The following is a 15,840-nucleotide window of genomic DNA, read 5'->3' as shown; positions in this document are numbered from 1 at the left end:
CTACTAAACTAAACACACACACAACAGAATGAAGTATGTAATTTGTTTTTATTGTGTTACATGTGACCATAAACTTCAGAGAAGTTACAGTTTCCATGGAGATACAGTAAATATATTCAATTACTTGAATAGGAAAAAGGTGTGTGATGCGTGTGTGGGGAAGTGAGTCGCCCCAGTTCGGATAGTCCCGCGTGTCTGTTATTAACGTGAAGTGGAATAAAAACGAGCGTGTGGATTTTGCAAAATAAAACAAACATTAATATGACAAAAGAACAGTCACCTAAAACTATGAGCTGAAAAACAAATGTTCAACATAAACCCACATACAAAAGAGGAATAAATAAAACGATATTTCACAGACACGGCAACGACGACGTACAGTAAAGATGGCCGCTTCCCTCCACGTTTTGTGTGTTGAAGACAAGGGAGCGAGGGAGACGGGAAGGAAAACTGCCTGCACTCTTCCTCCTGTGGCAGGGGATCGGCCTTCGGGAATCTACGGGCGGCGGGTGTCTACCTGTGGAGTCAGACTTCATATGGCACCGTCCACACTACAACTCTACAGTAAACCCAACCACAGTCCAAGTCCGAATTCAGACTATACCTTCTGTTTCACCCTGCCCACGCCACCTCCTTTAAGCTACAACTTCACCCCATGTCTGACTCTAAAAGGCACTGGTATGTACTTATTTCCACACATTCTACCATCTCAGGCAATGAGGACGCACGGGAAAAACCAAACACACATACACTCGGGCCAGCCGGGTAACTTCCAGGGGTACAGCTGGCTCCTACGAACGCTACCGGTCTCTGTTGTCCCGAAGCTTCCATCGCTTAACAGTCTGCTGACGGCGGAGGCAATCGGATATATGTAAACGTTGACAAGGCTAACATCATAACAGGCGAAGACATAAATAAAAACACAGTAAAACAGTGCTGCTAAACTTACCAGGATGTTCGCCAACTAGTAAAACCCAAACAGGAGGAGGAAAACGGTTTGTGCACACAGTCAGAGTGTCCACGTGCCGCTCCGGAGGCGCCGTCGCCCACCCGGATTATTTACACAGTGACTCCAACCGACTTCTACTCTAACACACAAAGAGTTTGGCTGTAAGTTTTTGTACATTTGGAATGCTCTTAACATGGCGACGGTTAGAAAAAGGTCTACAAGTCTACGCGCTCCGACGAGGAGCCTGAGAACAGAGTCTATTCTAGGTTATATATTGAAACTTTGAGGCTCAAATGCGCTGGAGGAAGTGACTGATGCTCTTTATCGGATCTGCAGCAGAGCTGCTGCAGTCAGGCAGTGAAGTTCGAACAAAGTGTTGAGCTTTGATTTGTCTACTCGGAGCCTATTTTTGCCGTATGCTTCTATTTCACTAGTTCCCCACCAATCCAGTTCACATGTTACTGCTGGTGCTTGCTTGGCATTTGCTTTTAACAGAAGCACCACAAAAATAAATAAATAAGTTATATTTTGGCGAAGTTATTTACTAGAGGACACCAGCAGTCGGATATTTTATTTATATTTTATATAAAAATTACATGGTGGAAATAATTTATATTGTATTATTGTCATCACCCTCATCTTTAGCACAGATCCTGTACCACTTAAATTAGGACTTTAACAATTTACACGACTTTGCGTGCAGACACTGCTCTCTGTGGTAAATACAGATTTATCATTCATTTTCTGTCATCTCTAACAGTTAACCAATTAACCAAACTGAAATATGGAAAAAGTTAAAATAGTGTCGACTTAAACCAACAAGAAGCATGCTAACATCAGCTTACCACGCTAAAACTGATCAGCCTGCATATAAACATTAGTACCGCAACATTCAGATTTGTATTTAGAAACAAATGATAAAATCATGAAGGCTTAAATGAATTGGATGAGTAACCAATTATATCAGGACACCTGGTTGAAGATAACGAGACGAATGACGTGCTTTGGCTCGTTTTTGTTGGATTTTCTATAGAGCCAGTTAAAAACCGGCTACAGCACCAGACGTAGTTCAACACTAGAACCGGATTGGTGGAAGCATTGTTAATAAGAATAATAATAAACGGCACCCTTTCAAACTTAGATGTGAGGTTTTTATACTTAAGTTTTTAAAGAGATGTTAAAATAGTGAGCATAAAAAAAAAAACAATCATTCGTTCTCACTCTAAGTTTGAAGAAACTAAACGTTACTACAAAATTAGGCTTAAGAAGACAGAGTGCCGCTCTAAGATTCTTTATTACTAATCTCTACCAGAAGGTCGGCTAGCTTAAATTAGGACAGTAAAAGGGCAGTGGTCACTGGGGTGTTTTAAAAAGACTTCAAATATATATATATGTATATATATATTTATATTTTTTTTCTTGATTAGAGCATCAATCTGTCTCAATGCTGAGTCGATACCAAAGTGAATCTCCCACATTTCCAGTGCATTTGTGCCGTAAGACAAAAATGGTCTCCAAAGGGTTAAAGTTCGCTACTTACAATATACACATAGGATGTGTCAAATGTGATCTATTTTCTTTTTTTTTCTCTCTAAACAACGACTCTGTATGCAAAAAGCGGAGGTCTATAGCTTCTGTTCCTTTTGTCCCTTGTGTTATTCTCACTGTCTTCTATTTCCAGATGTGGAATCGAGGGTGAATGTAAGAGGATCTGATCATATAAAAATAAAAGTTGCACACATTGATTGGACCACTCTGTTTTTCTTTCCCTTTTTTTTTTCCATCACGTTGGTTTGTTTTCTGTTCTGAGCAGGCTTCAGTTAAACACAAGATGAGATAGGAAAACAGAAAAGAAGCACTAAAATTAAAGGGATCTCATGTGCGTGTGTTACAATCTGACCTGTGGTCCTTGTTTTTGTGTTAGAAGCTTCCCTGTCGTTTGAGGTGAAATGTGAAACATCAGAGTAGCATCACTCCGTTTCAAAAAAAGCAAAAATAATGAAACAGCTAATAAAAAACGGCTGCCGTCTTTGCCTTTAACATCAAGGCAAGTTAATAAAAAAAAAAAACAGGAAAAAAAAAAATCCCGAGAGGCAGTCCAGCCTTTTATTCCATGTGAAATCCCTTCACCGCTGTTCCCCTCTCTTTGAAATCCATGCATCTCCGTGGAGATTTAGAATGATGATGGTTGCGAATAAATACGATAAAAACGGTCTCTTTCCGAGTTCTTCTGCTTTTCCACGACACAAAGATATGGGTTTGTTAAGCGGAGAGAAGGAGGGAGCTGGAGGTCAGCCCGTCTAAAAATCTCCGGTGTGTGTGTGTGTGTGAGAGAGAGAGCGAGTTCAGGTTGAGGCCTTGTGGCTGCTACTTGAAAATGTAGTTGATGAGAACCTGAAGGACGACGAGGCAGGCGATGATGACGTAGTCCCGCTGCTGGAGGAAGGACGTGTTCTCCGCCCGGCTCTCTGAACGCATCCGCAGCGCCACCACGTTCCTTTACAACAACAGACAGGAACGTTTAACGCGCGCGGCATCGGGACGCGTTTGCAGCATGGGACGAGTCAAGCTCTTCCTCACCTGTTAATGTCCTCCTGCGTCTGCTTTATGGAGTCGATGGCACTTTGAAGTTCGCTGAGGTCTGCACCCTTTTTTCTCAGCCGACAGTTATGCTTGCTTTTGTGTCCTGCAACAAAAAAATAAAAATAAATCGGCGGTTTTGTCATTATCAGGGTACCGACTAATATTCCATACATTTAGTGATGGAAAACGTGCCCACAGCATTATGCTGCCACTGCTTAATGGGTTAAGGAGCATCTGCAAAGTACTCAAAGTGTTATTTATTTGTATTTTAATTTTAATAGTTTTTTTTTCTCCATATAGACCTATCTATGTTTAAATAAAGTTGTTTATGATGTTGTTAACCCATTTTGTTATGTTATGTCCTTATTTTCAAATGTATTTAAATACACTTTTCTCTCAAAATTCAACACGACGTGCAATAAAAAAGTGACATTTTTGATAACTTGTTAAAATTAAGAAACAAAACATACAGAAAAAAAGTAAGTATTAACAGCTTTTATTCTACGCTCTGTTGAAGCGCCTTTGATGGCAAACAGCCTCTGGTCTTCTTGGGCGAGTCTAGAAGATTTGAATGTTTTGGAGTAATTTCAACATTCTTCATAAACTTTTGCTTTAGTCCACAATTTATTATTTGTCTTATCTTTAATTTTTTTTTGTACCTGTGTGCCCTTTACTTAACTGATGATAACCATTAATTTGACCACTGTGGTACAAATTTCACTCTGTTCTATGATGTGAAGCTTTTTCAGTGCTGCCCATTATGCAAACTTCATGTATTTCTGTTTAGAATCCATTTTACGTTCAGAAAATGCTACAAAACGCCACAGAAATCCTAAAAGAAGTCCGCTGAGCGGTATAATTCCTTTCCGTTCACATAGCTGTGTTTGCATATGGACATGCTCGATGAGGCTGACTCACGTTCGCTCCCCGATGAGTCATGGTGATCAGGTTCTGGTGAGGAGCAGCCACTCTCCGGGCTCTTGGGGTTGTCGCTCTTGTGTGTTCTCTTTGGCACCGTTACCTGATCAGCCATTCGCAGATGGACACACAAACAAACACATGTGATAAACAGTTGGAACGTTATCAGCCAGCAAAAAGCAGATAAAGACACAAATAAAAGGGCAAGAAGAAAGAGAATAAACAGCGTTAAAAAATCGGGATTCTCGTGCAGGAAACTCCACCGGTGTCGGCGGATAGCGGCGGCTAAGTGACACATGCTGGTGTGTTAGTGCGATCATAGCAACACACAGCTAGCACTCAAAAGTAAACAACCAGGGGAGAGTTGGAACACAGAATCTGTAGTAATGAGGGTAAACTTGCAAACAGCTTTAATTAAATATTTTAGTTAAAATCTGATAAGAAACTCCTTAATTTAAGTTTTTTTTATTAGTAAAAACACAATTTTACAAAAAAGAAAAAAAACAACAACAAAAAATTACTTGTCAAAACTGACAGCCAGTTGAGATCCAAGGTTTTCGCATTATGCAGGCCAGTAAAAAGTTTACATAAAAACAAAACCAGCGAGGGAAAAGGAAGTAGATCAGTTATGCTAGCTTGACTTTGACAACGTTAATATGTGTATGTGCTGCAGAATTTTGTGCGTTTCAGTTCAGAAAAAAAGAGAAAAAAAAGGCAAACCACACACCAACTCTCTGACAGATCATCAGTAGAGCAAGTGTTTAAATTAGCTGATCAATCACCGCTGGGTTCAGTCGATCACTGATTAATAATTGCAAAATAAACATCGAGCCTGAAAACGTAAGACCATAACGGACTGAATGTTCCGCTCTTTGAGTGGGGAATGATTTTTTGGTGTTGAATCCTGAAACATTTAAATATAACCTCAGCTCTGCTGGTTGCTGTGGCAACGGGTCTGCGTGTAGCGTGAAGCCGACGTAGAGCGAGAACGAAGCAGAATATGAGTGGTTTATTCTTCAGCGGGTTTTTTTCTGCGTTATTTTTCCTTTGCCATGGCGCACTGCACTGAGTTAATAACACTTACATCTCCAGTTTCATTTTGTTAACAGAACTCTACCACAGCAGAGCAGCTATGGATGGTGAGTAAAAGGATTGTCTTTTTCCCCTCCAGCGTTTGTGCTCATGCGTGAACTTTTTGGATGTAAACAACAACAGTTAGCGTGTCTGCAACACTGGCTCATACTGGTTGTTGCATCTGGAAAATGGCTACTAAACACTGAGCATTTTTCCGCCTTCTAAAATTAATTTAAACTACTCTAAGGGTTAGTGTTTGATGAGTCATGCAGACACAACAATGAAACAATGAGGGTGACAGAGCAGCCAGTGTAAGACAAAAAGTTTTAAATAATGAATTTAAAAAAAACAAACAAACAAAGAGGCACACAAGAGTCCAGGCTTATGATGGCGGCAGCAGACAGGTGGTGGCACAAAGAGATGAAGCGACAATGGAGGCGGTGTGCCGGCTGATGCGTGAAGGACGGATGAGGCGGTGGCATGCTTCGTCACCGGGACAACGTACCTGGCACTTGCAATTGTCCCTCCGCGGCCCCTGGTTACTCAGACTAATAAGACTGCCAGAACGTACCATAGGGGTGCGGTGTCGGACCTTGGTCTGGATGCAGCCGTCTTTCTCAAACTGAATCAGGTCGTTGAGCGGATCCCACGGCCTGGTGCTGAGGAAACACACAAGCCGAAGAAATGAGAAGGCAAAAGAAGAGGGACAGAATCTGTTCTTTAAGTTTCTAAACTGGAGTGCCGCAAGGCTCCATTTTAGGATTCCTTCCATTTCCCATATTTATTCACAAAATTAGAAGATTATGTCTACAGCTAAATTTCACTTTTATGCAGATAAACTTTACTCACTTGGCTTATTCAATGTGATGTGGCCCATTTCTGAGCTTATAACAAGCTTTCAAGTGCTGTTGGTTCTTATTGTGAATGAAACTAACTTTATGTTTTCCAGAAATGACTCCCATACTTCTATGGTGTTCCTATTTCTACCCGACCTTACAGAGAGAGAACTACTTGTATGTTTGGCTGGACGAACGGCTTGACACCCAGGAGTGGTTTTTGCAACATGGCAGAACTGTGTTATTAGTTTACACCTTTGTCATGACATACATGAGTACATTCAAGCTTAATTCTCACAGGGAGAGTGAAAATACTGTCTTCTAAATAATCTTCTTTATAAGTAATGTTGATTTTGACATTTTATATATTTTTTATGTAGTTCAATATAAATGTTGAACTCATACATTAAACATTAATCAAAAGGGACAAGCAAACTAAAGGTCAGATAAAATAAAATAAAAAAACCAACACAATCTTCCTTTGATCATGATAACTGCAGTTACAGTAGCCACCAGAAGGTGGCAGCCTTGCACTTTGCTAAGAAAAAACAAAGAAGCAAATGGTAATAATTTTAAAAGAAATCCATTAAGGTTTGATGACTTTTTTTAGTAACTATTTTTTAAAGCTACATTCAAAATGCCTCATAACTGTAAAACACTTAGATGCTAAAAGTCAAAGTTTAGAAACATTTTTTGGCCTTGCAGTGGTGAATCTGGGCGCACCCATCTGAAGTCTAATCTGGCTGGTGTGCGGGGCCACAGAGGAGCCACTCACTCGGCATATCTGTAATGCCACTCTCCGGTGACGGGGTCCTGCTCGAACAGGGCGGGGATCCAATCCTCGCATTTGGCTTTGCGCTCCCGGGCCGCCTTCCTCTGAGCTTCCTCCAGGATGAACTTCTCGTTGGTGGCCTCCGTCTGGTCCTTGTTGTTGATCGCTCGAGTCACGTGCTGCCACAGCCTGGACGGTCATAAAAACATTACAACCTGTTTGGATATTCCTCACGTTTGTCCTTTCATTCAAATAGTCTGGAAATGTTAAAAAGCAGAACTCTAGTGTAGAAGGGATTAGGATTATCCAAAGACAGCGGAGGATGAATTCTTGTTCTTAAGAATTCTTATTTATGTTCATTAAATAAATCAAAGTGCACCTTTCTGACTCGAAGTCCCCCTGCTCTTCAGGTGGGACGGTGTAGCGCGTCAGCCTGTTCTGCCTCAGCTCCGGCGTCGGGTCCCAGAAAGTATCCATCGTCCCCGTTTTTTTGTCGTTGATGAAGATCTCACTGTCCTGTGAGAGGAAAGTCAAACACAGTCATTAGCTGCGTTTCCATTAACCATATATAATTGTTCAAATTGGAATTACGAAAATCATTTTGCTTAATACAACAATGTAGAAAAAAAAACAACAAGTTTTTCGGTAACACTTTTTTTGCATGACACGAGTTATTTGACTATCAACCAGATGTTACTGCTGGCGGAAACGACAAACAAGACAACAGGAAGTGTTAGAAGGATGTTTTTTAAAAACTTATCCTTAATAATAATACATTTACATTTATCCTTATTAAGGATAAGAAAACTTATCCTTAATAAGGATAAGTTTTTAAAAACTACTACAGTACTGATGATAAGTACATACACTACTCTCATCAGTACTGTTTGTTCACAGGATTGTTTATCCTGTGAACAAACAATCACGTGTGATTTTAATTGCGTGTCTTATTTAACGGAAAACGCAATTGCAAAATTGTGTTTTGTTCGGCATTAGCGAACTACTGACAAAGTTAGCTCGTGAAGCTATGATTTGTTCACTACTTCCTCTCAAATCTTTGTCTACAGCCTTACAAAACAACAGAAATCTAAATAAACACATTCAAGCTACTAAAACAAAACGAATATTAAAGCAAGAAAAAACATACTTGGTGTTATTTAGAACAATAGGTGGAGTCATACCCAGTGTCCCTCTAGAGTAGCCAGGACCTCCTTTCCTAGCTTGATCTTCCCAGAGATCTGGTTGACACAATCGCTGCTGCCCAGGAACGGCTAAAAAAGACAAGCAAGACGAGGGACAAGAGGCGAAGGGGACGTAAGAGGAATCAAGGACGAGGGAGGACAGGACACAAAATGGAGGACAAGCACATGACAGTAAAACCAGAGAGAAGAAATGGACTTACTGTTGTTACTTTGAAGAAACATTTTATAATGATTTTTTATCTTTTAAATCGAATTTCTTTAAATATTTACCAATGCTGCTTGAAAAGAGATTCATAATCTGACAAGAAATCCTACTGATCTGCCCTGTTAACCGCATTTTTAGTTAATTAGATTTTAAAATGTTTTTTCTTCTATTGAAGCTCTTCGATCAGACTCACTGTTTTGGAATAAACGATTGATAGGAATAAACCGCTTGCACTAAAGTCACCTATCCTGTCCTGCACATACCTGCCGCTGGTTCATGACAGGGTAAAGCAGTTGGTAATGGTGGGGTTGGAGTTGGGTTATAGGGTTGGGTAAAGAGGTGGGACGGGTGGAAATGTTGACGGAGGAGCGAGACAATCAGAGACATCGCGTAAGAAACATTTCTGCTCCTTTTACACTGACCATCTCCCACTCTACGATGACCGCCACAAGTCTCGCAAACGTACCTTCAGTTTGAACTCGAGCTGAGAGCTGTAGCCCGTTTTCTCACACGCAATGGTGATCTGACCTCCCAGCTCCAAGGTCATGGTTCCGTACAGAATGCCTTTGATATAAAAACATGTTCCAGTCAATACAGATCAACTAGATGTGAAGTTAAACAAAGGTTTGTGGCGTGCACTCTGACCTTTACAGTGAGCGTAGGGCATGTTCATAACGTAGTCCTCCCCTCGGTTGAGGAAGGTGAGCCGAGCCTCTCCGTCTAAAATGGCTGACAGGGAGTTTCCTGGAATGGGAGTGGAAACTCATCAGTGCTCTGAGAATGTTAACGAGGCGAGAATTAAGACGGCTGAGGTCGTTTGTACCGTAGAACTTGGACTTGGCGAGGATGCTGCCGCTGAGGCAGAACCCGTCTTTCCTGTTGCTGACGTAGAAGGCCGACACTGGCGGATGGTGAGAGACCTGAGAAGAGAAGGTTTTTACCCACAAGGCAACTTTGATTTGGCTGTACACTTCCTTCCTTTAGGTCCCAAAATGGTGCATTTTACAAAAGAGTCATGAAAATTCAACATTTCTCTTCATCTTTCACTGCTTGTAATCTATTGAACAACTTCAGACCTACCCATAGATAGAAAGTTGTTCAGATATAGTCACCTTGCTAAAATAAAGGTTGCAGATGACTGAAACTTGGACAAGTCTAATTTATGGAAGTTAACAATGAATAATTTCAACCAGCCAATGAATGTGATACTCATCCCAATGTAAACTTCTCATCAGTACTGTATGCAAGCTGCTGGTGGTGCTGGTACCTGTTCTGCGATGTAAAAAGTCTTGCTGTTGGTCTTCTGATGGAGCCACATGCACCGGTAAGTCTCTCCAATGATGGGGTTGTATGGCTTCTTCAACCCCTGTGGATTAAAGCAAAAACAGGATTCATCAGAGCAAAATAAATACAAAAAATTAAAAAATACACATAACTCATCGTGAAGTGAGTCAAACTGACCTTTGGCTTTTTGTAAAATCCAGAGATGTACCATTTCACCACCTTCTTCATCCGGTTGTAGGCATTCTCTTCAATTGCAGCTCTGGAACGAGAAACATCGACTTTTTACCTGAGCCATGTTGTCATAACAACCGCGTCTTCTCCATTGACAGTGCATTTATTGAACGGAAAACACAGGAAGCTCTTACTCGGACAGGAAGTCTGCGTGGTAGTAGTAGTCAGACAGCTTGTCCAGGAAGGACCTCGGCTCCAGGACGAAGGTGGGCAGGACGACCTTGGACAGATCCATGCCTGGACGCACCTGCTTCAGCAGAGTCCAGATCAGAGACTTGTTCTCCTCGGATACGGTCTCCGTCTGTGCAGCCTCGCCGGCCTGAAATGGAGCAAGTCGACGACGTTAGCTAAAACATGCACAACCTGTACTGTGCCAACACTAAATCCCACTGAGGCTGCTGAGTCTCTCGTCAATGTGAAGGTTTCATTGAGCTTACTCCAAGTGTTTCATTTGTACGCTGATAGACTCTCAGAATGGAAATGAGAGTTGGCACTTTCACACTTGCCATCGACTCACTGGAGTCTCTTAGACAGAGCGAATTGCAGATACTATGATCACAAACTGACATGCTGCATAGAAACATTAAAAAGAAGTCTTTGTATGATTCTGCAGTTCAAGACTGAGATGAAAATGGTTGAAATCCTTTAAGGATATAATGAAAGTTTAATGTAAAGCCGTACCTCCCCCAGCTCTTCGTGCGACTGCTCCATGTACGGGGTTTCCCGCAGGTGCTCATTGGGGTCCATTTCGATGTACGAGTCGTCCTGGCGCTCTGACGTGTCGCTGTCGCTCTCCTCGCTCTTCTCCAGGCCCTCGGGGTCCGACTCCTCGTGGTCCTGTTCGCCCTCCCGGTCCGACTTGTCCGAGTACAGGTCCGGGTCTTTTAGGTGGTCGCCGTCGTTGAACCTGAGATGAGACGGTTCGGGTGCGAAGGGAAACAGATTTGCCAAGTCAATAATCAATAAGTGGATCCCCTGGATTCTTTCATAACTACCTGTCAAGGATAAACGTTTTTCAAACTATTTTGCCAGCACATAAGTGCAGACTAAAACTGATTATTTGTTGTGAAGCCAACTCTATATGCGTCTCTCTGACTAGCAGTGTAGGTCGTGTGCGCTAACTGGTGCTGCTCACTGGAAGCCTTGCATGTTGTGGGCTCTGAGGAGGCTGTAGAAGTTAATGGAGTGCTCTCCACCGGTGGACATGGTGCTCATGTCCTCCTTCCCCTCCCGGATCATGGTCCTCTTCAGCAGGCTGGAGCACTTCAGGGCCAGCTCCAAGGCGTCCATCCAGCATCGACCTGAGTGAAACCGGCCCAATTACACACCCACACGTCAGGAACAAAACCGCACAAGGTGCTACACCAAAAAAAGAAACTTAACTTTGGATTATCGTAACTCGAATAGATGTCTTTTATGTCCCTTCCTGGGACAGTTTTCCTCAATACGGGATTGTGGAATAAGTGGAATGTAAAGGTTTAACAAATGCAAAATAGAGGTGTGTGACCAGAGGAATTATTTGTTCTTCACAATCAGATGAAAACAATTGCATGATGGGCAATGAACCTTAGTGGCTGAAATACTGTTCCAGTTTGACTCATTCCAGCACCATGGAGAGAGACTCTGGAGCAAGACGGAACGAATCTCCATGTGTCAGCACCATGGACAGCGCAATAAATGCTACGATTCCTCCTGTTTTCTCTAAACCCCTAGAGAGTTTGCACTAAAACATCATTAAATGTAGGTAAAAAAAATATATATATTTTGGGTAAATCCTTAATGAGCTTAGTTAGTCTGAAAAAAGACATTTTCTTGCATTTTGTGATGTTTTTAAAGCATCTATTTTCCCACACTCACTCACATAAAAGTCCCATTTAAACACACTAAAGTTTGAGGTTCTGACAAAACAAAATGAGCTAAAGTTAAAGCAGGGTGAAGACTTTTGCAAATGACTGTGTGGATTTACTTAGAGCACAGACGTATTTACCCTAAGCTTGGCTCATGATAGATTTTGCAGGACGATAAATTGTCCCTGAAATTATTGCGATAAACAACAATCCTGTAGTTTTGAGAGCTTTTTCAACTAATATAAAGATAATGGCAAACATTAGCAAGTTCCAAAAAACTTTCATTTTGCACATAACACTCCACACTGCCACTGGAAGACAAATATCTACAGCGAAATTGCTGAAAACAAAATTGTCTATCAAAAATTATGAAATCCCCAGAATGGAAATTATTCAGCTAATTTTAATTCATCATGCGATTACTTGATTCATTTCTTAATGCGGCTGAAGACAGCATTGGGTCGGGTCGGTCAGTTTTACTTTAGCGGCGGAGTCAGAGATTGATGTGTGAATGACAGTCCGTCTCTCACCATCAGACTCTGATGCGGCGCGGAAGATGAGGTGGCTGCTGGGTAACGGCTGCGTGATGGAGCCCACCGCCTCTCCTTTAGGACCCTGAGGACAGAAACGGACAGCGTGTTGAAAACAATTACAGAGCTCCAGGCTGACATGACGGCCCACGTCACTTCTGAGAGCTGGGCGCCGACTCTTTGACAGATTCTCATTTCAGTTAATATGTTTTCACTACTTCCCGTTTAATTAATTCGATCCTAAATACGAACCACAGTGGATGTGTCAATTATGCAAACATGAGAGGGCTCAGAGTGGGCAGATGCAGGATAAGCGAGAAGCTAAATTTGGTGGTGCGGCTAATGAACAGCGGAGCAGGGCAGCTCTCTTCAGAACGAGAAAAAAACAAAACAAAAAAAAAAATGCTTTCATGGTCAGTGATGAATAAGTAATTATAGCTGGAGTGGCCCCATTGAGAGCCGGGGACTGAGGAACAAACGGAGCGCGTGGGTTGCCAAATATGAAAATGGCTTCCTGGACAAATCATTTTCTTTTGTCTGTCCTAAATTACAGCAGGATGCTCTCATAATTATGACTTAATATCCACATCTGGGTTTCAAATCGTAACCAGGTTTCTTTCTTCTTCTTTTTTTCCCTCTGGAGGTGGACAAACAGGAGGACGTTTTATTTATGGTTTTTCCACTTGAAAACTTTCTCCCACCTCTTAGAATTGTCAGCAACAAACGCTTCCGGTGGATAAAATTTTGACTATATAGAAAAAGCACTTCATAAGTGTTAGTAGGCAAGATGGAGGAAGTGTCATGCTGTGGGCCTGTTCCATAAGAACCTGATTGTTAAAGCAGCATCATTAAAGGGGCAGTATTATGTGTTTTCCAGTATTTCACTTAGCAGTAGCTCGTAAATGAGAGCAGCAGCAGTGCAGTTCCACCAGGTGTTTGCTAATTGCTGCTGGCTAGTCTGAAGGAGCTGAGTGAGGGAATGAGGCAGAAGCTTCGTTGTTTGCTACATCCACCCCGGCGTTTTGCACAGCTGACTGGTTGCCATGGAGATTAAGAGATTTCTCAAATACACATGAATGAATCACGGCAACAATCCATGTACGTTTTTGATGAGGGAATAGCATTAAAACAAGACATAAAGCTTCAAAAAAAGGTGATTTTACACCATACCGCCCCTTTAACTCTTGGAAATAAAATATTTTTTTAGTATAAAAAATAGTTTGAATCTATCAGAAGTTATGTGTATTTCCTGGGTGTTCTGACCTTCACCGCCCAGATGGACTGCTCCAGCGGGTGAAAGAGCTTGAAGCAGAAGCCGTCCTTCTTGGACGGCCTCTCGATGAGCTCGCAGGCGTTCAGCAGCACCGTTCCAACCCACTGGCCGTTTTTGTTAGTCTTGTATATGAGGAGGACCCCCGGCTTCAGCACGCACCACAGCTTGGTCCAGCTCTTCAGCGTGCCTCGGATCTGCAGACGGAAACGTGTCAACCTGAAGCCTGTTCTGCTTCGATGGAAAGACGGAGGGGGGGGAAAGGTGAGGCGGCCCCACCTTCAGCCAGTCGGCCATGACGATAACAGAAGGGTCTGTGATGGTGCTAAGCAGCTCCTTGGTCGCCCTCTTCTTTTCTTCTCTGTAGTTCTTCTTCTGCACCTGCAGAGGAAAAGGAAGAACGAATTTAATTTGATGTATTTGTTTCACACATTATTACACCGTGGCACAATCTGAACTTGGGAGAACGAGTGTCGGATGTGAAATAAGAACAACCGTTCCCTGATTATACAAGACACACCCTGAATGAAAGCCGACTTTTACAGGCAGCCTCTGAGAATTAGGATCCGGATATGTGGGACTTAAGCTGCTTTAGAGCGTTCTCACCTTGAGGGACTCCTTCTTGGTGAGCTTTCCGCCAGACGCTGGCACATCCTTATCTGAGCCATTGTACAGCTTGGTTTCAGACTTGGAAAAAAAAGACAAATAAAACATAACATGTTTATCTCAGAAGACATCCCATCTGCCTCTGTACAGTTTCTGCAATTCCATAAAACATTGGTGGGTTTCTGTAAACCGTTCTGAAAATGATGCATGTTTTTACATTTTCCTATAGTAAAAGTCTAAATGCTATCTTTATTTTTGAACAAAATCATTTGTAAAAAAAAAAAAGGAATACATGAACACAAACTAACAAAAACAACAACATAAGAATAATTTTAGCAACCACACTTGTTTGAAAAGGAGTTAAAAGAAGTTTAATGTTTTTTTTAAATTGCCACTCCTTTATACTCTTCTTCAACGTATCCTTAAAACAAAATACACGTGAGTAAAAAATTTGTAAAACGAGGCGTTTATTTCTATTCATCCCCCTTTACTCTGACAACCTCAAATGAAATGAGGTTTAAATCACTTTCAGACGTGAGATTGGGGTGAGACGTTTACCTTCCAGTTGAATGAGCCTAAACATACAGCCAGAGCTACAGTGAAAAAGGCTTAAAGTGGTCCAGTCAAAGTCCAGACCTACGTCTTTAAAAGAGTCTGAGGCAAAACTTAAAGATTTATGTTCACAGACATGCAACAAAAGCATGCCAGATGTGTTTGGGTGAACTTCACCAAAATCTTAACTGGATTTTGAAATCACAACACTGCAAAAACACAAAATCTTTTAAAGTACATACTTTAAAAGTTCAAATATCTCTGTAAATTTGAAATAAGACAAAACTAACTTACAAGTAACTTTGCAGCAAATGACATGAGCTTGTTTTAAATCAATAATTCCACAACACATTTTCCCCATGGAATAAGCAAATAATCTAATACTTTTTCATCAATACTCACTTGAAACAAGCTCCTACGCCTTTTTGAAAAATTACTTGTAAGTTCATTTTGTGTTACTTCAACTGTATTTGCTCTAGAAACCAGTCCAAAAATACTTGGTAAGACTTTTGTGTTTTTGCAGTGAATGAAGCATAGTGGCATGCCTGTATTAATAAACAGTTCTTAGTGAACTGGATCAGGCTGTAAAAGGAGTCATTATTATTATTATTATTGACAGACAGCCATGTTTTATCTGAACATTGGTAAATATTTCATTCTGCACGTAAAAGCAGACGAACTAGAGCTGCTCAACGGTGTCGGTGTGTGATGCATGAGTCATCTCAGCAGGGTTTAACGCTGCTGATGCAAGACCGGGAAAAGTAAAAAAGAAAAACAACTAAGTAATCCTTCCTCATATTTAATGATTCTCATTACAACGAAAACAGTAAAGAGCACAGTTTAGTGTTATGAGCCATCATGGCTCACAGAGTGATTTTTGTCCTCTTACCTTGCTCTTTGATATGGAATTCGAATCCTCTTTCAAAGGCAGAGGAAGAAGGTCCTCCTTTACTCTCTCGAAACCTGAAAGGAAAGTAAAGA

The 15,840-nt window shown here is 41.4% G+C and overlaps 1 protein-coding gene across 3 annotated transcripts in view; it reads right to left on the bottom strand.

The window, feature by feature from the left end:
* Positions 1–29: 29 nt before the first annotated feature.
* osbpl8 (oxysterol binding protein-like 8) overlaps positions 30–15,840 on the bottom strand; it is a 128,055-nt gene continuing 112,244 nt past the window's right edge. For 2 of the 3 annotated variants that reach the window (XM_088003240.1, XM_088003242.1), the window contains 20 exons: positions 15,749–15,822; positions 14,308–14,388; positions 13,981–14,082; positions 13,695–13,898; positions 12,432–12,516; positions 11,190–11,355; positions 10,736–10,961; positions 10,189–10,373; positions 10,001–10,082; positions 9,807–9,905; positions 9,363–9,459; positions 9,185–9,283; positions 9,006–9,103; positions 8,314–8,403; positions 7,512–7,648; positions 7,136–7,321; positions 6,030–6,183; positions 4,451–4,553; positions 3,530–3,635; positions 30–3,446 (listed from right to left, as the gene is read on the bottom strand). In XM_088003240.1, the coding sequence (XP_087859366.1) occupies positions 3,317–3,446; positions 3,530–3,635; positions 4,451–4,553; positions 6,030–6,183; positions 7,136–7,321; positions 7,512–7,648; positions 8,314–8,403; positions 9,006–9,103; positions 9,185–9,283; positions 9,363–9,459; positions 9,807–9,905; positions 10,001–10,082; positions 10,189–10,373; positions 10,736–10,961; positions 11,190–11,355; positions 12,432–12,516; positions 13,695–13,898; positions 13,981–14,082; positions 14,308–14,388; positions 15,749–15,822 (2,504 nt within the window). In that variant the 3' untranslated portion in view covers positions 30–3,316. The remainder of the gene's footprint in view (positions 3,447–3,529; positions 3,636–4,450; positions 4,554–6,029; positions 6,184–7,135; positions 7,322–7,511; positions 7,649–8,313; positions 8,404–9,005; positions 9,104–9,184; positions 9,284–9,362; positions 9,460–9,806; positions 9,906–10,000; positions 10,083–10,188; positions 10,374–10,735; positions 10,962–11,189; positions 11,356–12,431; positions 12,517–13,694; positions 13,899–13,980; positions 14,083–14,307; positions 14,389–15,748; positions 15,823–15,840) is intronic. The other variant, XM_088003241.1, reaches the window with a different exon arrangement.

The sequence above is a fragment of the Poecilia mexicana genome, unplaced genomic scaffold, assembly GCF_051168715.1.
Source record: "Poecilia mexicana isolate PSO_F unplaced genomic scaffold, ASM5116871v1 scaffold_23, whole genome shotgun sequence".
NCBI lineage: Eukaryota > Metazoa > Chordata > Actinopteri > Cyprinodontiformes > Poeciliidae > Poecilia > Poecilia mexicana.
Note: the sequence above shows the minus strand (reverse complement) of the source record. Positions and strands in the feature narration are given on the sequence as shown.